Source organism: Ursus americanus, chromosome 19 (genome assembly GCF_024610735.1).
Source record: "Ursus americanus isolate L20-20 chromosome 19, mUrsAme1.1.p, whole genome shotgun sequence".
Taxonomy (NCBI): domain Eukaryota; kingdom Metazoa; phylum Chordata; class Mammalia; order Carnivora; family Ursidae; genus Ursus; species Ursus americanus.
The window spans coordinates 9,621,609-9,642,206 of NC_142145.1; the positions used below are offsets into that span (position 1 = coordinate 9,621,609).

At 38.3% G+C, this 20,598-nt stretch overlaps 1 protein-coding gene and 1 pseudogene across 2 annotated transcripts in view; both read left to right on the forward strand.

Moving 5' to 3' along the window:
- Window positions 1-10,048, forward strand: part of DSEL (dermatan sulfate epimerase like) — an 11,246-nt gene extending 1,198 nt beyond the window's left edge. The window contains exon 2 of the mRNA XM_045790245.2: window positions 1-10,048. Within this exon, the coding sequence (XP_045646201.1) occupies window positions 890-4,528 (3,639 nt within the window). The 5' untranslated portion in view covers window positions 1-889 and the 3' untranslated portion in view covers window positions 4,529-10,048.
- LOC148108451 (large ribosomal subunit protein uL6 pseudogene) overlaps window positions 10,043-20,598 on the forward strand; it is a 24,356-nt pseudogene continuing 13,800 nt past the window's right edge. The window contains exon 1 of the transcript XR_015727579.1: window positions 10,043-20,598. This exon is cut by the window's right edge and continues 11,680 nt beyond it. The product of XR_015727579.1 is annotated as a large ribosomal subunit protein uL6 pseudogene (transcript).

The window sequence follows — 20,598 nt, forward strand, 5'->3', positions numbered from 1 at the left end:
AAAGGAGTGTCATGAAAAAGGAACAGAAAAGAACCGTCACTTTTGGTGAGAGGGGAGTTTTCTTTCCCAGTTGGTGGTTACTTCATGATTGGAAAAGAAGTACCTAGGTGGCTGAAGAGATTAGATTTTTATAGTTGTACAATGAAGCTGATAAAAGAAGACATGAAAATACTTTCTCTGGCTCATAATGGGCAATGAGGAAGTAAGCCTGAACAAGACAGATTTGAAATGAGAGCAGAGATTTTGATTTTTAAAAACCAAATAGGACTTTGAACACTTGTTGAGGATGTTCTTTTCCCAAAAGTGGAAGAAGAAAAAATTTTCAAAGCAAAAGTGTAAAAAGTGGAAGTGAGTAACAACCAAGTCGACTTCAAGAATTTCAGTACATCATCGACTCCTTTGGGCAAACACAGAAGCATCCCACATGTGGGTGATTTTATCACTAGAGATGGTTTCTTATCCTAGGAACGACTTTTTAATTCGGATTTTGGAGTGCTTATTCTTATTCTTTTTCTTTTTTTTCCAATGTGTGTTTTGACTCTTCATGTTAGATAGATTTATGTAAAGGAAGGAAATCTTGAATTCATAATATGTTTGACTATATCACTGTTTGCTGTGTGATATGGAAACATTAGAGGTTTTAACATTCCTTGAAATTTTATTGGAAGCAAATCTGTGTCAGGGACACAGATAGACAGTGTAAGTTTTCTTTCTGGCAGCCCTACTTGCTTTGAATGAACCGAATGTTAGCTGGATTTCACAGCATATATGATTTACAGTCTTTGTGTTATCAAGGCCTTAAATGTATGTTTTATCCTAGGCAGATGGGAAATACATTGAGCACTGTGTTTGACATGCATGCCTAAGGAAGGGAACTCCCCGATGGATCATGGCGTTAATGTTTACAGGACATTTCTTATTTTTAGCATTAGTGATGTTTGCTTTCTCTACTTTCGAGGAATCTGTGAGCAATTACTCTGACTGGGCAGTTTTCACAGATGATATAGATCCGTTTAAGACACAGAAAGTGCAAGATTTCAAACCGAATCAAAAGCCGAAGAAAAGTATGCTTCATCCAAGTTTATATTTTGATGCTGGAGAAATCCAGGCAATGAGACAGAAGTCTCGTACAAGCCATTTGCATCTCTTTAGAGCTATCAGAAGTGCAGTAACAGTTATGCTGTCCAACCCCACATACTACCTACCTCCACCCAAGCATGCTGATTTTGCTGCCAAGTGGAATGAAATTTATGGTAACAATCTGCCTCCTTTAGCATTGTACTGTTTGTTATGTCCAGAAGACAAAGTTGCCTTTGAGTTTGTCTTGGAATATATGGACAGGATGGTTGGCTACAAAGACTGGCTAGTTGAGAATGCACCAGGGGATGAGGTTCCAGTTGGCCATTCCTTAACGGGTTTTGCCACTGCCTTTGATTTTTTGTATAACTTACTAGATGATCATCGAAGACAAAAATACCTGGAAAAAATATGGGCTGTTACTGAGGAAATGTATGAGTATTCCAAGGTCCGTTCATGGGGCAAACAACTTCTCCATAATCACCAAGCTACTAACATGATAGCATTACTCACCGGGGCTTTGGTGACTGGGGTAGATAAAGGATCTAAAGCAAATATATGGAAACAGGTTGTAGTAGATGTGATGGAAAAGACAATGTTTCTGTTGAATCACATTGTTGATGGTTCCTTGGATGAAGGTGTGGCCTATGGAAGCTACACAGCTAAATCAGTCACACAGTATGTCTTTCTAGCCCAGCGTCATTTTAATATCAACAACTTGGATAATAACTGGTTAAAAATGCACTTTTGGTTCTATTATGCCACCCTTTTACCAGGCTTCCAAAGAACTGTGGGTATAGCAGATTCCAATTATAATTGGTTTTATGGTCCAGAGAGCCAGTTAGTTTTTTTGGATAAGTTTATCTTAAAGAATGGAGCTGGGAATTGGTTAGCTCAGCAAATTAGAAGGCACCGACCTAAAGATGGACCAATGGTCCCCTCCACTGCCCAGAGGTGGAGTACTCTTCATACTGAGTTCATCTGGTATGATCCCCAGCTCACCCCACAGCCTCCTGCTGAATATGGTACTGCAAAAATGCACACATTCCCTAACTGGGGTGTTGTCACCTATGGGGCTGGGTTGCCAAATACACAGACCAATACCTTTGTGTCTTTTAAATCTGGGAAGCTAGGGGGGCGAGCAGTGTATGACATAGTTCACTTTCAGCCATACTCCTGGATTGATGGGTGGAGAAGCTTTAACCCAGGACATGAACATCCAGATCAGAACTCATTTACTTTTGCCCCCAATGGGCAAGTATTTGTTTCTGAAGCTCTCTATGGACCCAAGCTGAGCCACCTTAACAACGTACTGGTGTTTGCTCCATCACCCACAAGCCAGTGTAATAAGCCCTGGGAAGGTCAACTGGGAGAATGTGCACAGTGGCTCAAGTGGACCGGTGAGGAGGCTGGTGATGCGGCAGGGGAAATCATTACTGCCTCTCAGCATGGAGAAATGATATTTGTGAGTGGGGAAGCTGTGTCTGCTTACTCTTCAGCAATGAAGCTGAAAAGTGTGTACCGTGCTTTGCTTCTCTTAAATTCTCAAACTTTGCTAGTTGTTGATCACGTTGAGAGGCAAGACAATTCCCCAATAAAATCTGTCAGTGCCTTCTTTCATAATCTGGACATTGATTTTAAGTACATCCCGTATAGGTTTATGAACAGGTACAATGGCGCCATGATGGATGTGTGGGATGCCCACTACAGAATGTTCTGGTTTGATCATCGTGGCAATAGTCCCATTGCTAGTATACAAGAAGCAGAGCAAGCTGCTGAATTTAAGAAACGGTGGACTCAATTTGTTAATGTTACATTTCAGATGGAATCCACAATCACAAGAATTGCCTATGTCTTTTATGGGCCATATGTCAATGTTTCCAGCTGCAGATTTATTGATAATTCCAATTCTGGACTTCAGATTTCTCTCAATGTCAATAATACCGAACATGTTGTGTCCGTTGTAACTGACTACCATAACCTGAAGACAAGATTCGATTACCTGGGTTTTGGTGGCTTTGCCAATGTCGCTGACCAGGGCCAAATAACCCGATTTGGTTTGGGCACTCAAGCAATAGCAAAGCCCATAAGACAAGATAGGGTTATTTTCCCCTTTGGATTTAAGTTTAATATAGCAGTTGGGTTGATTTTGTGCATTAGCTTGGTGATTTTAACCTTTCAGTGGCGGTTTTACCTTTCTTTTAGAAAACTAATGCGGTGGATCCTAATCCTTGTTATTGCCTTGTGGTTTATTGAGCTGCTGGATGTGTGGAGCACTTGCACGCAGCCCCTCTGTGCAAAATGGGCAAGGACAGAGGCTGAGGCAAGCCCAAAGTCTTTGTCTTCCGAAGGGCACCACCTCGATCTTCCTGATGTCGTCATTACCTCACTTCCTGGTTCAGGAGCTGAAATTCTCAAACAACTTTTTTTCAACAGTAGTGATTTTCTCTACATCAGAGTTCCTACAACCTACATCGATATTCCTGACACCGAATTTGAAATTGACTCATTTGTAGATGCCTGTGAATGGAAGGCATCAGATATCCACAGTGTGCATTTCCGTTTACTCCGAGGCTGGTTGCAGTCCTTAGTTCAAGACACGAAGCTGCATTTGCAAAACATCCATCTGCATGAACCCAGTAGGGGTAAACTGGCCCAATATTTTACAGCAAATAAGGACAAAAAAAGAAAATTGAAAAGGAGAGAGTCTTTGCCAGAGCAAAAAAGTAGAATGAAAGGCACCTTTGATAGAGATGCTGAATACATTAGGGCTTTGAGGAGACACCTGGTCTATTACCCAAGCGCGCGTCCTGTGCTCAGCTTAAGCAGCGGGAGCTGGACCTTAAAGCTTCATTTTTTCCAAGAAGTTTTAGGAGCTTCTATGAGGGCATTGTACATAGTAAGGGACCCTCGGGCATGGATTTATTCAATGCTGTACAGTAGTAAGCCAAGTCTCTACTCTTTGAAAAATGTACCAGAGCACTTAGCTAAATTGTTTAAAGTAGAGGGAGGTAAAGGCAAATGTAACTTAAATTCAGGCTATGCTGTCGAGTATGAATCGTTGAGGAAAGAATTATCAAAATCCAAGTCCAGTGCAGTCTCCCTGTTGTCTCATTTGTGGCTAGCAAACACAGCAGCAGCCCTGAGAATAAACACAGATTTGCTGCCTACCAGCTACCAGCTGATCAAGTTTGAAGATATTGTACATTTTCCTCAGAAAACCACTGAAAGGATTTTTGCCTTTCTTGGAATACCTTTGTCTCCTGCTAGTTTAAACCAAATATTGTTCGCCACCTCCACAAACCTTTTCTATCTTCCCTATGAAGGGGAAATATCACCAACTAATACTAATGTTTGGAAACAGAACTTGCCTAGAGATGAAATTAAACTGATTGAGAACATCTGCTGGACGCTGATGGAGCGTCTAGGATATCCAAAGTTTATGGACTAAATGCTGCCGGTCAGCAGGAATTTGCACTAATACTTTGCAGCCTGGTTTGTGGATGCGAAGAGTTTGTTTATTCTTGTACTGTGTGTGTGTGTGTGTGCGTGCGCGCGCGTTTTCAGTTTGTTACTTGCACAGAGATTATTTTAAAAAGAGGCACCATATTTGGCCTAGCAGGATTTATTTTTATGTCACTACTTTCCTTGCCTTTGTTTCTGAATTTTTTTTCTGCGGAAATGTTCCTGCTCCAGAGGCGTAGTTGAAGTTATATGATGGCGGTTGGGAGGTAAGAAGATCTTACAGGTTTTTGTCTAGCCATCTCCCTCGCCTGTAACTGTGCTGATCTATCTTGGAACCTCAAACACTGCTAAAGGCCTTTCAATTGCTGCTTTGCCCAAGCATCTCTTGCTTTCAAGATGGACTACAAAAGTTCCTTATCTTTTTTAAAAGATCTTCTAACACATTTATCTTGCACCAAAAAAAAAAAAAAAAAAAAAAAAAAATTGGTTGGGTTTTTTTTTTTTTTTTTCCCTGTGTATAATGTTCAGTGATACCACTGGGGAAATGGTGAAAGCTCCTATCAGAACTGTAGAATTCCTTCTGGAAAATACAGACGGAAATACAGAATGAACATTTTTTTTGAGGTCCGCAACAGTGACCTGAAAGGCCTCTTTAAAGTTTTTTACTTAGAAGTAATAAGGAGTCAGTCTTTGAACAATCTGGGTGCCAAGGGCTGGTAGAGTATTTTAGACTTGCTTGTCTGTTTAAAACTCTCTTTCTTGCCTCCTTGAAGCTACAGCTGTTCCCATCACACCACTCACACACCCTGTCTTTTCTGTCACTGTCATGCAAAATAATCCATTGTTACTAATTGTTGAAGTCCTGACATTTGTGGGGATTTTTCCTCCTGATGATTAATTTTGCATTAAAGCCTGACACTTAGAATCAAATTTCTTTTTGTGGAATTATCACTTTTGACTCAGAGAAGGCAGTGCCACGCTTGCTGCCAGTGTTTTTTTAGACTGGGAACCGAATTGGAAAACTGCCTGACTTTGCCTGCATCCCTTTGAATGAGTTTACAGACTGCCAGTGTCTGCAAAAGTTAAAGGCAAATGGGAGATGATGTCAGAGGCATCTGTTTCCTTTACCATCTGCATCTTATTATAAATGTAGTCGTCATAAAATGTGGTTCATTTTATTTTGGTAGGCTCTGAAATCAAAATGCCATGCCATTGTAAGCCAGTGGAGTAATTACAATGCATTGGAAAACCATTAGGCAGTGTCGAGACCTGATGAAAATCTCTGTATGGATTGCAGTCTTCCTGACGTTTCAAACTGCAGTTTCCCCAAGCTCTCGAACACTTGGGAGTCTGTCATTCTGACCTAGATAAAAGTGGTTCTTTCTCAGTAGTTTGTTATTATGTCAAAATGTGCCTCCAGAGTGATAAAGCTGTGGGTATGTTACATTCCAGCTAAACCTAACTTGGCTGTCATGTTTCTTCCATTAGAGTGTGAGTGCAGACATCTCCTCCTCCTTAGATCTACTTCCTTCCCACTGCTCTCCCTGCTTTCTCTCTGCAGTGTCCAAATGAATGAAATCGTGTGGTATTAATGTAGGTTGAGAGGGCAGCTGATGACCTGAATCTACCCAGTATTCTCAAGGAAGGTTATTCTGCCTGTCTCAGGGTTATCAACAAGCATGTAAAATTGCTACATGGATGATAACACTCTTTCCATTACTGGTCATAGTCTCAGTGTTTGCTTTCAATTCCCAGGATGCGTGATCTCAAATCAGATCAAATCAAAAGGCTTTGGGTTGGCAGTAATAGCAGGTCTGACCAACGTAAGAATTGCACACACTGTACCACTGCCTTTTAACATTGCGGACCCCCCCACCCCCCGCCCCCGGGGAAGCAGAGCACCAGGTGGCGAATGTGGAAGAATTGGAGGAGAGGTGGGGAAAATAAAAAAGAAAGTTGTATGAATGAGCATGGGAACATGTTACTGATAGCTCCAGAAAGGGACATATTTACCAAAGTGATCTTCACAGTGTGTCCTAACGTTCACCCCCACACAGCAATGCCAAGATGAATTTCCCTGGCACTGTACTCACCCACCTCCACCCCAAGGGAAAGTCTGCTGGAAGAGACCTCTACTTGCAGATTCCCCCATGAGGAATGTTATGGGTGAGGGATGACCCAGCTGTTGGGTCTGCATGCAGATGTTCATGCTTGGGACCCTTGCCTTATTAATCATAATACCTGACGTGACTAACTCCCAGAACATCTGGGTCCTGCGTCCTTAGGCTGTTAGCTTCCGAAAAATTCAAAGAGCCTCCACACTTCATCTTATTCTTGTCATCTTGGAAAATAATTAAAGGGATGATTGTCACTATGTGACACTTCTAAAGGAAACACCTGTCCTCTCTGTAAAATTAACCCCTTTCTTTATTAAATTCCCTAAACTTAGGCCTCATTGGGATAAAAACTGTTATTAAAATAATAGAATTTAAGTCTGGAAATAAAAAAGACAATTGTGCTGACAAGAGTAACAAATGCAGTGGTGATATGGTTCTCAAAAGTTTGAAAAAATGCAAATTACTCACTTAGGATGAAAGAAAAAGGCCATATCTAGAATTGAGTTTACCGTAATGAAATTCTGGAGAGGATAGGAAGGGGGAGATTTTCTTCAGGAAAAGCAAGATGAATTTATGAATATACTTAAATTTAATTGATAGAAACCTAGAGTCATAAGTTTTAAGCAAATGATTAGGCAAGCACTTGTTAATAAAGGTCTTAGGGGCGCCTGGGTGGCACAGCGGTTAAGCGTCTGCCTTCAGCTCAGGGCGTGATCCCAGCGTTCTGGGATCGAGCCCCACATCAGGCTCCTCCGCTATGAGCCTGCTTCTTCCTCTCCCACTCCCCCTGCTTGTGTTCCCTCTCTCACTGGCTGTCTCTATCTGTGTTAAATAAATAAATAAAATCTTTAAAAAAAAATAAAGGTCTTATATTAAAAAAAATACATATTAGCTCTAGACCCAACTATTAGGCATTTGATTGGTTGTCTTTTTAAACCAACGGGAAAGAATTAGTAAATGCCTGATAAGAACAGGATATTCAACTCCCAGGCAATGGCAGACGACTTGTCACAAAACCTTCAGCAAATGTATTCAAAGAAGCAGCTCCCCTCCGCCCACACTAGTGCATCTTAAAAATTTTTCCTTTTGTGGAAATGTTATCCCTTTGTCACTTACTTTTGATTAACATTGTTTATTAGCACTTTTGGGGGCATCACTGAAGATCCCAGCCATTCTTGATATGTAAAGGATATCCAATTAATCTGTGAGTAGACATTAGCAGTGGCTTTAAATCAGTGCGTTTGATTGGCTTGATTAACTGATGATAATTAGAAAAATATTCACTGATTAATTTAGGAAAAATGTAAATAGAAGGCATTAAAATACATAAATACCATTTCCAGAGGTAAGGATGCCTAATATAGGCTATGTCAAGGAATTTAGTATGTGGGCTATTTACTGCTTATTAAATTTTAGCTAAAGCATGTCTAATATGTAAAAAAATGTTTGCTAAGGCAATTTCTTCCATTATCTGACCGGTGTCATTATTCCCTTCATGTTGGCAGAAAAATTCAAATAATATTGTAAGAACTAAATTACTGAATTTTTGCACAAAGGATGATAGGAACTTCGAACAATAGATTCTAACATTCTCTAATTTGTAGGTGCTTGAGCTATTATTTATATGAGCTTTGTTATATTTAGTCCACATAAAGTATACATATTTAATTCTGTTTCCAAAGATGGTTCAGCTAAGGCTTCTGAACCATAGAGAGTTTCATTTTTGTTTTTGTTTTGTTTTTCTTTCACACTTACACAGTTAGTGTGAAAGAAAAGATAGACTGAAGGTCATAAACTAGCTTATTGGAACTATATGTACAAGACTCCACTATTAATAAATAAAACGCTAAAAGCAACTTGGCTATGGTTGGGATAATTTTGTAATAGCTCTCTTTAGATCTTCGGGTAACTGAGGATTTTATGTGGAGCTGAGAAGGCAGGCACTTGAAATGGGGGGCACACTGAATGCTGACATTCAGCCTAAGAATTTCAGCCACAAAACGTGCTCCCTTCAGTGATGAGTTAGCCTGTCATCCCCTAACTTAGTCTCAGTTCTGTCTCTGACTTGGACGCATTTCAGTCTTCTGCATACATCATCCCACTTACTAAATGGCAAGAACGTCCCCTGTGCTAGGCACCTGTGCTCTAGTCCCTGCTGCCATCCGTAAGATCATCGTGCTGCATGACACGTTACTCATGAAGAAGGTTACTTGAGACCCTCTAAGTTTGGTTCACAGCATTGGCACAGGGAAGACTTTTACTTTTAAAGAGAAGGATCTACAGTGAATTAGTCTCTAATGTGTTACCCATTCAATCATAAGGTTTTTATATGTCTCGTTATAATCCTCACAACAACTCTATACAGTACTTACTTTACAAATAAATTTGAAACCCCTATTATCTCCATAGGAAATACATTTTTGTAAGGGAATTTTTAGTGGATTTACAATACATCAGTTCATTTATTCACTATGCTTTTTTGGTATCTACTATTGAGATACTGACTAGTGTGAGGGAAGAACAGAAAAATCAGTTGACTGACCCTGCTGCGTGAGGAGTTAGTCTTTCCAGACCTTAAAGTGGATAGGAATTCATCAAGAAGCGGAGAAGGGGGGCATGCCAGTTAGTGATTACCACCCAAGGAAAGACACCGAAAACTATTGTCTGTTTTGCAGGAGACGTGGTTTGTTTATTTCTGAAATGGTGGTTGTGAGGAAAGAGAGTCATTTATTGAGTTAGAGAAGTTATGCTTGGTAAACTGGGATGGAGATCACCACCTATTTTTTTTTTCTTAAGTAGGTTTTGGCTCTGGTTGTCATAGGACATCCCATTAATAAGTAGCTTTTCCAAAAGGGTAGTGCAAATAAATGGAACAGAACCAACACTTACTCTCCCCATTCCCACTGACTCAACTACCCCAACACTAAGAAATTTGGTTCTTGGTCAATATCAAGAGATGTTTGGAAGAGAAAAGAAAATGTGACTACGGTCTGACTGGTGTGCATACAGATCATTGCTAGTAATGACAGAAAGATAGCACCATGTTTTTCATCCAGAGTCCAGCTGGCCAATAGCATCTTTCCCTGTCCCTCCTCTCTGAGTGCCTCCAGACCCAGAGTGCCAGGCACAGCTATCAATACTGGGAATGCAATCAGGAGAAAAATCTATGGCGCTGACAGTCTGGTGGGGACTAGAAAGAAACACATTTTGCATTTCACAATGTTTCTAGCTCAAAAGAGTCCACACCAATGGCAGTGCCTACTCGCGTCACATCTGTGACCACAATCAAATATAGTCAAATAGAACTCATTTTAGGAAAAAAAAATCTGGCCTTTCCTCCACCATGTGAATAATACCAGCAGGAAGGGAGGGAAAGAGAAAAAAGGAAGGAAGGGAGGGAGGGGGGGGAGGGGGAGGGGACTTAGAACACAGAAAGTAAGGTGTGCAAGAAGAATCACTCCTATAACAATTGTGTTAATTATTCCATGAACTATTTAAAAATCTCTTTGAAATCTTATTGTAGTTAAAACTTGAGAAAAAAGATAAATTATAATTTGAGCAAATCTTTTTCATAATATACTGCGATTGCTCTGTTTTATTTCTTTAAACTATTTTTATATTGCGCTCTCTTAAGATCAAATGTAATTTTTCTTTGAAGTGTATTAACACTGATGTTAAATTCTACTTACACGTTTCAGGTTTTCAAATGTCTGAGATATGTGATGTTCTCCCATATGTTGTCTTCCTCTCTGGTTTGAATATATACATTGTTCTTAATAGTTTAAGGAGCAAACTTTCACACACAGGTGACATCTGTGAAGCTCTTCATTCTTTTTCTTTTTTTTTGGAAACCAATTTGATTCCTAATCACTGTACTTTCCTCATTTAGAACATGAGCAATATAAACTGTAAACTCTGTAATCCCTGCATTAAATCTGGCCCCCCTCTATGCACAATGCATAACACACTTCTTACCTTATTTATTGCATGATGCAAATAATGCTCTAAACCCTTGTACTACAGTGAAAGAATATTGCCCAGTTTTTCTGGTATTTATTTATTGTTTTAATTATGTATTCATTTATTCCTTCATTTTGTTCCAAAGGATTAATTTTATTGTAGATTTGTTTAAAGTACATGAAACTTTAAAATATGGCTATTTTAAGTATATTAAGCCTTTTTAATTTGATGCCTTAATGTGATATTTCACAAAACTTTGAAGGGGCGATTTATTTATATGTGAAAGAACACAGTAATACAACCAAGAAGTGATGAAATTGCTTTCGTAAGATACCCATAAAAAGATAAATGCATAAAAAGAATGCAGTTAATACAAGTCAGGTGGTTTTACTTTTCATTATCAGACATTCACCTGAGCCCTGTGGCTAGTTCAATGTTAACAGCGCGCAGCATGTTACAGTGAGCTTATGAGCACCGACATACTTGTGGTTCTTTGTCCAGATTTACCAAAATAACCTGAATCGCACACACATTCATTTATGACTTTGTCTTCTACCCAACACGAATTATAAAACTCAAGAATATCCCATTGTTGAACACATGAGTAGAAAAGAACATGCTTGGGGCGCCTGGGTGGCACAGCAGTTAGGCATCTGCCTTCGGCTCAGGGCATGATCCCAGCGTTATGGGATCGAGCCCCACATCAGGCTCCTCTGCTATGAGCCTGCTTCTTCCTCTCCCACTCCCCCTGCTTGTGTTCCCTCTCTCGCTGGCTGTCTCTCTCTGTGTTAAATAAATAAAATCTTTAAAAAAAAAAAAGAAAAGAACATGCTTGTATACACACATAACAACCTGGCAGAGTTCCATGACCATCAGAGGCATAAGGTTTTTCCTGAATAACTAACGGACGACCCCTGGGGGTCTTCCACAGGCCTTGTTTGTACCTCCCCCCCGCCATTTTCTTGCTCTATTTGAAGAGGGCCATTTCTGTTAAAATATTACATTTATATAACACTTTTATATATTATATGAGCTTTGGAATTAGGAAAAAAACCTGAATACAAAGCCCTAGGTCAGTAAATACTGACCAGCTGTGAGGTTTTGGGCAACTTTCTTAATTTTAAATCTCCATTTCCTCCTCTGTAAAACTTTCCTAGAGTCGATGCATGGATTAAATAAAATCACATGTACAAAATAATGGAACAGTACTTATTTCCTCTTTGTGATCACCTACAAGTCTCTGGTCTTTTTATTTTGGTTTAGTATTTAAAGTAGCATCTATTTTAGTGTAGTATTTAATATACCAGTTGAGTCACACAAACGTGAAATCACAATTATACATTTAATACATTAATTCGAAGCAGTGTTTTATGTTCACATTTCAAGAAAAAATTTTATTGCAGCTTTCACCTACTTCAGCTTCCATGTCTTTGTCATTTCAGAGCCATGTTTGTTGTTGTTTTTTCCCCACAGCATATCATATTCTGAGTTTCATTGAGATAGAGACCATTTTTAATTTAGGTATGATGCTATCGAAATTATGTTCCATATTACAAGTGCCATTTGTATAACATTAAGTATAACTTTATGCCCATACCTTCATTCAATAGATACATAATTGTGATCTTCTTTATAGTAACCATTTTATTTTTTCTATTTTATTTTTTCCACTTATTTATTGTGAAATGAGCATGAAAGCTGAGGTATTTAAGACTATATGTGAACACTGCGTTTACTCCATAAACTATGATGATGTAATTGGAAGCCAACTGGAGGTACCATATCCAAATTACATATATAAAGACTGTTCATCTTAACACCATACTTAACAAGGACTGCATCATATACGATTATCTGATCTGTGTAGAATATTTTTTTTTCTGTTAAATCACATGTCATTGGCACATATTCTTGGGTTGAGGTACCTTATCCTACAGTGGATGCTTTGTAAGTTCAGATGCTTTCTTGCTTCCACGGCTATACATTGGGACCCAGGGGCAAATTCCAGAGCCTCCAGCTGGAAACCCAGCCTTCCAGCAATGAGTGCGAAAGAGAATGCCCCTCTGTATTGGATCCGACTGCCACAGACCTATGGTGGTAGGGTTCATACCACTGATAGACAGGAATTCCATTTCTGTGATTAGTTCTCCTTGGGTATTGCTGTCTACACTCTTACTAAGTTGGTTCACTGTATGCAAATTAGAAATCGCTCTTGTGTTGATTCTTGCACATGCCAACTCTACTTCCCCCACTTACCAAATTGTAGGTATTATGGCTATGCAAAATAGATTACAGTAGTATGTTGACACTGAAAAGTTGTGTTGACCCTATCCGAGAAGTCGGAAGCCCTCCTCTACATTATTGATGAGTTTCTGTGGCCAGAGCTGGAACTTAAGAGCAAGAATTTATATGCTCGCATACTCTACAATATGGCACAAAGGATATTGATACAAAAGAAATTAATAAAGTTAGTAACAGTGTACCTGTCTCCCACAATTTATACTAGAGGTTAAGTCTTCCATCTGACTTTCCATTATCACATCCTCCTGCTCCCAACAGTGATCCCAGGGGGAACATCTATCCCGGGTTTGTGTTGTTTGTGTTTACTATTTCCTTGCTTTTCCTTATAGTTCCACATATGTGTCTATCCTTGTCAACATAATGTATATTTTTGCATGGTTTCAAACATTATGTAAACAGTAACGTACTGCATATATTTTTATGCAATTTGCTTTTCTTTACTCAAAATTTTGTGTGTCTAATGCATATTGTTGTTTGAAGGTGGATGCTCCATAATGCACCTATGTAAGAATTTTGTTACTGTGTTTTGTTTGTACCCAAATCTTTCCAACCACCCCCACTCCAACCTTCTTCCTGGGGTGTGTGTGTGTGTGTAGGACTGAAAGCACATCCTTAACTATTCTAGATGGTGCCAAGTTAGTATTTTTCTAGTCTGTATAATTTGACACTCTAGCCATTATAGGAAAGTTTCTGTGGCTCCAAGTTTTCTCCTATACTTGACATTTTCAAACCTTTTAAATATTTTCCTGTCCTGGTGGGGTGAAAAGGAGTCACATTTTTTTTTTTTCCTGGATGTGGAAAGACAAAGATGGGAGTGAAGGGTGTCACTTTTTTGTTTTTATTTGCAGTCCTTTGATTATTAATTACATTCAGCACATATACCTGGTGTGTGGGAACACACACATAGATAGTACTCTTTCCTATTTCCATTTGTGGTTCCTCTTTTGTGAAATGAAATCCATGCTCATGTCTTCCATCCATTTTTCTATTGAGTTCATTCTTTTCTCTTATCAACTCAATGGAGTTTACCATATATTAATAATACTAACCCTTTTTTGGTTGTCTGTGTTGTGACTAGCTTTTCAGTTTATATTCTCATGATCCTTGTACTATAACTTTTGGGATGTGTTTTGATACACAAGTGTTCTTCATTTGAATGTATGAAAATATGTCAGTGTTTTTTCTCTATTATATGTACCTTTTTTGCATCGTATTAAACAGTCTTCTCCAAGGTCTTAGCACAGAAATTGTTCTCCTCTACTTTATTCTGAGCATTTTAAATTTTTAATCATTATCTATTGCTGCAAAACAATATTACCACAAATATAATGGCTTAGAACAACATATTTACTGTCTCACGGTTTCTGTGGGTCAGGGATTCAGACATGGCTTACCTGGGTCTTTGCTCAGGGTCTCTCACAGAGCTGCAAGCAAGGTGCTGCTTAGGACGGGCCTCGCACCTGGGACTCACCTGGAGAAGCGCGGGCTTCCGAGCTCACACGGATCTTGGCAGGAGTCAGTTCCTTGTGGGTTGTTGGACTAAAAGCCTCATTTCTTCTCTGGCTGTTGGCTGGAGACCGTCCTCAGTCATTTACCATATGGGGTTATCCGTATGTCAGTTTCCTTCACAAAAGACAGGATGAGAGAGCATCAGTAGGGAAAGTGCTAACCACGTAGCATATTAATCCAAGTGACCCCTTTCCACTTTTGGTTAGGAGCCCAGGCACAGGTGCCACCCGCAGCCTAAGGAAAGGGAGTACACAGGGACATGCAAACCAGGAGATGCAGTAATTGGGAGCCATTTTAGAGTCCATTTGCCACAGATCTTGTCTTATATTTAAATATTTAATCTGCTTTACATTAATTGTTGTGTTGATTCTGAGGTTTTATTTTTTTTCCCCGTATAAGTAATCTGCTGTCCTAGACTGAAAAGATTGAATAACCTTTTCTTTCCCACCATCTTTTGATGCCATTTCTACCACACATCAGGTCCTTATGTTTCGTGCGAGTCTATTTCTGAGCTCTCTATCTCATTCTGCAGGCGAATTTGATTACGCCAATGATAATACCACACTGTCTTAATTACTATTGTCTTTTTGTTAGCCTGAGATCTGGCAAGACAAGTCGTTTTATTTTCTTTTCCCTCCATATGCATTTTAGAGTTAATTTGCACGTTCCTCAAAACAAAGAATAATACACATTAATTGTAAGTGCATTACATCAATATTGGAGAATTCACCTCTTAATTCTCCTATCCAGGAGCATGATATTTCTCCTTTATATAATACTACATTTGTTAATCTTTTGATAGATTTCAGTCTGAGCACTTTATAGATTGTTATTGCAGTGAATGATATTTATTTTTAATTATAAATCCTAACTGCTGCTAGTATATAGAAAATGCAATTGATTTTTGTGTATTTCTATTGTATCAGGGAACTTATTAAATCCTCCTACAAATTTAATAATGTACCTGTAAATTCTTTCAAAACACTTACATAGGGGCTTGTGTAATGTGTAATTAATGAGAATTTTATTCCCTTCCTTCTTATAACTTTTTAATGTCCTTAGTGCATTTGTTAGGGCCTCTTATAAAATACTAAATGGATTTAGTCATAGTGAATGTTCTTGCACTGTTCCTAATGTGGACGGAATGCTTTTGCATTTCACCACTGAGCACATGGAAGATTCACCTTCTCACTGTGTGGTGTTCCCTTCTCTTCCTAGTTTGAGAAATGACCTTTTATTATCAGTGCATGATGAGGTTTATTCAGTGCTTTTCTTGCATTTATTTTGATAGCCACGTGTTTCTTCGCCTTTATCTGTTAATGGAGTACACATATGTGAAAATATCTTTTTTTTTTTTTCTTTTGAGATTAAACCAAACTTGATTTGCAAGGATAAAACCAGCCTGGGAATGATTCATTATATTTCTATATGTTGCTAGATTGTGTCAATATTTAAGTTACAATGTTGACATCAACACTTGTAATTGTGATTTTCTCACACTGTACTTATCTAATTTTGAAGTCGGCTTACTTGTCACATAAAATAAATTGAGGATGTCCTATTTTTATATTCTCTGGAAGAGTTTGCCTAGGATTGAAATGGTCAAACACTGAGAATGTTAGAACTTATTTGTAAAACCAACTGGTCATTGTGTTTTCTTTGTGGAAACATTTTGACTATGTATACAACTGTATTTGATGGTTTTGGCTTATTTTATTGAGGTCATGTGTTTATTTTGAAGCCTATTTTGGACAGAAGAATTTGTCCTTTTAAATGTTCACATATATTGACCTAAATTTGCTCAAAATGCATTCTTCTGCTTCTCTCTAGTTTTCCAACCCCCACACAAATTTTTTCCATTCCTAGTATGTGTGCCTTGTTTATTTTGTTCCTTTATCAGGGCTTGCCTTTTATATAAGTCTTTTCAAAGACTAACTTTTGGCTGTTTTTTTGGCTTATTATTTAATGTTTATTTGATATTGCATAATTTTGGCTCTTGATTTTACATATTCCCTTTAAACTATTTTATTTATTTTCTCTAATTTGCTGTTATTGTTCTGTTTTGTATCTTTAATCATATGACTTTGCCCACCACCCGAAAACCACCAGGAACAAAGAGGATTAATTGTTTATTAGAGTAAAAGGGATGGAAATAGTACAACCTTTCTCTAAATTAGCTGTTGCTACGAAGTGGGGTAATTCTATGATTAGGTATCTGAATAAATCTTATCTAGAAGGAGGGAAAACTAGAGGCCAACTCTGTAATTAGTTAAGAAATAGATGTCACTCCTGTTATCTAGAAGAGAGGGATGTGTATAGTATTCTATGGTTTGGAAAATATTCATGTTTTTTCTGGGTCCAGACAGTTATGGAGTGGTATTGTTTTTGTCTTGATCTATCTTGGTCACAGAGTTGCTCTGCTCTTTGAAATAATTTATGGTCAACAGGAGGACACCAGACCTCACCAATGGCAGCAGGCCAGCTTCTGGAGGCTCAGAGTTGTTTCTGATTTTCATTTAAAAATATTTATTCTTTTTATTATGTTAATCTAAGACTACCAATTTACCTGTCAAATCATATTGGTTGTATTCACACATTTTAATGTGTAGTTTCCCATTATCCCTTCTAACCATTTTCTGAATCCCAGTGTGATCTCTTCTACAACCATGCATACTCCTGTATTTATAGAGTTTCTCTAAGTTACCTCTTGCTGTCACTTTTTATCTTCAGTACATTGCAGTAGGAAACTATGAACTGTAGGGCACTAATTCTGTCAAATGTAAGGCTCTCTGCCTGGATATGGACTGGTATCTGGTAAATTTTTATAAATGGTCTATGTGTTGTGTAAAAATAGTGGATATTCTCCACTTGTTGGGTAAGATATTCTGAAAATCTGCTGGCTCTGACTTGACAATTTTCTTATTCAAACATGTGTATCCATATGAGTTTTTCCTAATCTTTCAATTACTATAAAAGCTTTATGTCATTAAAGGCATATGTATGTTATATTTAGTATTTATTATACATTTTATGAATAGAGCCTTAATATAGTGACCCTCTTTTCTCTAGCATTGCTTTTGGTTTAAACAATGTTTTTTGGATGATACTAGATAACAAGCTTCCCCTTTGTTTAGTATTAGCCTGTCATGTAATTTTCATCTTGATGTTTTAAAACATTTTTGGTCATTTATTTATTTATTGAGAGAGAGCATGGGGGGAGGGGCAAAGAGAGAGAGGATCTTAAGCAGGCTCCATGCCCAGACCTTAAGATCACGACCTGAGCTGAATCCAAGAGTCAGATGCTTAACCAACTCAGCCACCCAGGCCCGCGGCCTTATATTTTTAAAATTACATCTTGTAAATAGAACGTAATTGGATTTTTATTCTTATTCTAAAAATCATTATTTTTGTTATCTCAAGTGTTTAATCTTTTGATTTCATTGTGATTATTCATCTGCTTGGATTTATTTAAAATAATTAGTATGTACTTTCTGTTTATACCTTTATTTACTATATTCCTTTTTAATTTTCTTCTTTCTTGAATTATTTTGAAACAATTGTCCCTCCCTTTTACTGGTTTAGAAGCAATGTATCCTATTTCTATTATTTTGAGGCTTATAGCAAAATGAAAAGTAAATATGGAGTATTTGTTTATAATTATCCATGTATATACTTTTTTCCCTTTCTATGCCATCTAACTGTCAAAGTTTTTCATCTGTATCTATTCTTTTTCCATTTTAAGTGTATTTTAATATTTTTCTCAATTTTTGTTGGCCTAAAAATTTGTCTTTTTTTGTCACTCACTCACATAGGTTTGTTGTGCACACAGTCCTAGGTTAACAGCACTTGGAATCCATTACCCCGGTAAACTCTTTGACTATTTGTTTCCTTTGTGAAATCGGTAGCAAGATCGATGGCTGAGAATGGTATGGGGGAAGAGGTATTAGAGGTTGGAGGTGATAGAAGGTATAGCATGGTCGCGTAGGAGATGAGAGCATAAAGAAGGTGGGAGGGGAAGTGTCGCACCATTGCCCGCAGCCCTCAGGACCCCCTTGACGGGAATGGCCCTGCATTTAGACACACAGCTTCTCCCAGCCTTGTGCAGCTGCACCCATGCAGGTGTGAAAAACACTGGAACGTTGGACTGACCAGAAAGTAGCAGTGTCACTGTGAAATAGGATAAAAGAATGACGTGAGATCGTGTGTGGGGGTGGATTGTAGGGAGAGAGACTCATGAGGAAATGAGATTTAGGACACAGAATTATAAAGGACCCTAGATTCTAGTGGCACCAGAGACTTTTGTCAGGAACACACTCACTGGTAAAGTAGGAAGCAATACTTTAAGACTGAGATCCTTGGAACTGAGATGACCGAGACATGGAAATTACTGCTTACGATAAAATCTGGGGCACCTTCAAACCAGGCAGGAGGAGAGCGAAAGAGAGCATAGACAAGGCTTGAATGAAATTCAAAGAAGAAACGCATTCTGGGGTTAGCCAAGTTTTATAGCGGGGACAATAAATAAACAGAAAGTACATACTAATTATTTTAAATAAATCCAAGCAGAAGAATAATCACAATGAAATCAAAAGATTAAACACTTGAGATAAGAGACAAGAGAGGAAAAGGCACGTGCAGAGGAGACAAGGGGGATGCGGAGGAAAATACGTGCTGAGTTCCCGAGAGCACAGCGCCAAGTTTTCAGGAGCCAGAGAAGGGTCGGAAATAGATTTGAACAGTATCACTTGGTTTTAGAGTCTAGCCAAAGAGGAATAACGTCATAGTCTTGGGGTTGTTGGCGTGAAGAGCAGTAGTACACTTGTTCACGGTAGGGGAGCCGGAACAAGACACAGCCCCACCTTGAACTTCAGCGGGGCGCACAGGAGGCGACTCCCGATTTTTTGCCCGTCTGTACATATCCACATACGACACGCGTCATGATCATTGATTAGAGAGTAAACAAGTTTGCCAACACAGAATCTGCAAATACCAAGGATCAACTGTATCTCAAGTTCTTTTCTCTCCTAATCCGACTCTTTGATCTTCCAGGGATCTCTGCCCGGAAAATGGCCTCCACGGCCACCCCACTTCCGGGCACCTGAGTGCCTCCTGACTCACTGGAACATCACCAGAGGTTCTGCCCGGCTCTTTGTTTCTATACTTTATGAACATGTTTGTCTTTAACTTACCCTTCCCTTCATTTTTCAGCACTTTTTAAGAGTAATATTCTTTATTTTCAATAAGGCATTGAGAGGGGAGTTCCGATTTTAAAAAATGTATTCTTTACAGAAAGTCTTGAAAGCATAGACAAATTTGAAGAACAGCCAAAATCCCTCACTGAAAATCAGCTTCTGTTAACATCTGACCATGTCCTTTTACTTTCAGGTTTTTAAAGATAAAGTGTTCTGAACTGGGATCTAACTTGAATCTAATTTTCAATTAGTAAGTAAATGTAGGCCCAGTAATATTAATTCTAACTATTGACCTAATTGCTAATTTCTTTAGGTATATTTCAAGTTTATCCTTCTCAATGGCTTTCTGAAGTCATTGTTGTCAGTGCATCCAATTCAGTAATTAGAGGGTGAGGTGTATTGTCTGTAATAGGAACCAATCTTATTTTTTCCCCAAGTACCCTAAAATATGTTTCAGGTGCATTAATGATAGCAGTGTAAACACAGGCATTTGAAATGACAAAGAGGAAATAATTGTTCATATAATATTGTGGGCAAAGAGGGCAGGACTAACTAATCACAATATCAAAGACAGAAACCAGATAAGAAAAGACCAAGAGATTTGCATGAATATTTTTAAATCTTCTCTATGTCAAAAAAACAAACTAATAACAATAAGAGCATTAAAAAGGAACACCAAATTAGAAAACACAATTTCATTATAAACAAGTAAAGAGTTAAAGTCTTTAATATAGAAAAAGATCTGCGTATCTGTAGGCAAAAAATGATTTATCGCAACTTTAAAAGACAGAGAACTTAAAAGTGATAAAACATGCTTAAAGCAGATAATCTGTTTCACCAATTCTAAGTACAAATCCGGTTACTTTCCTTTTATTTTACAGTTCATACGTTAAACTTCAAATTATTTCCCCTTAAGGACTATTCTCCCACTACTAAATACAGGAAAAAATGTCTTAAAATTCCTTGGGATTTAATCA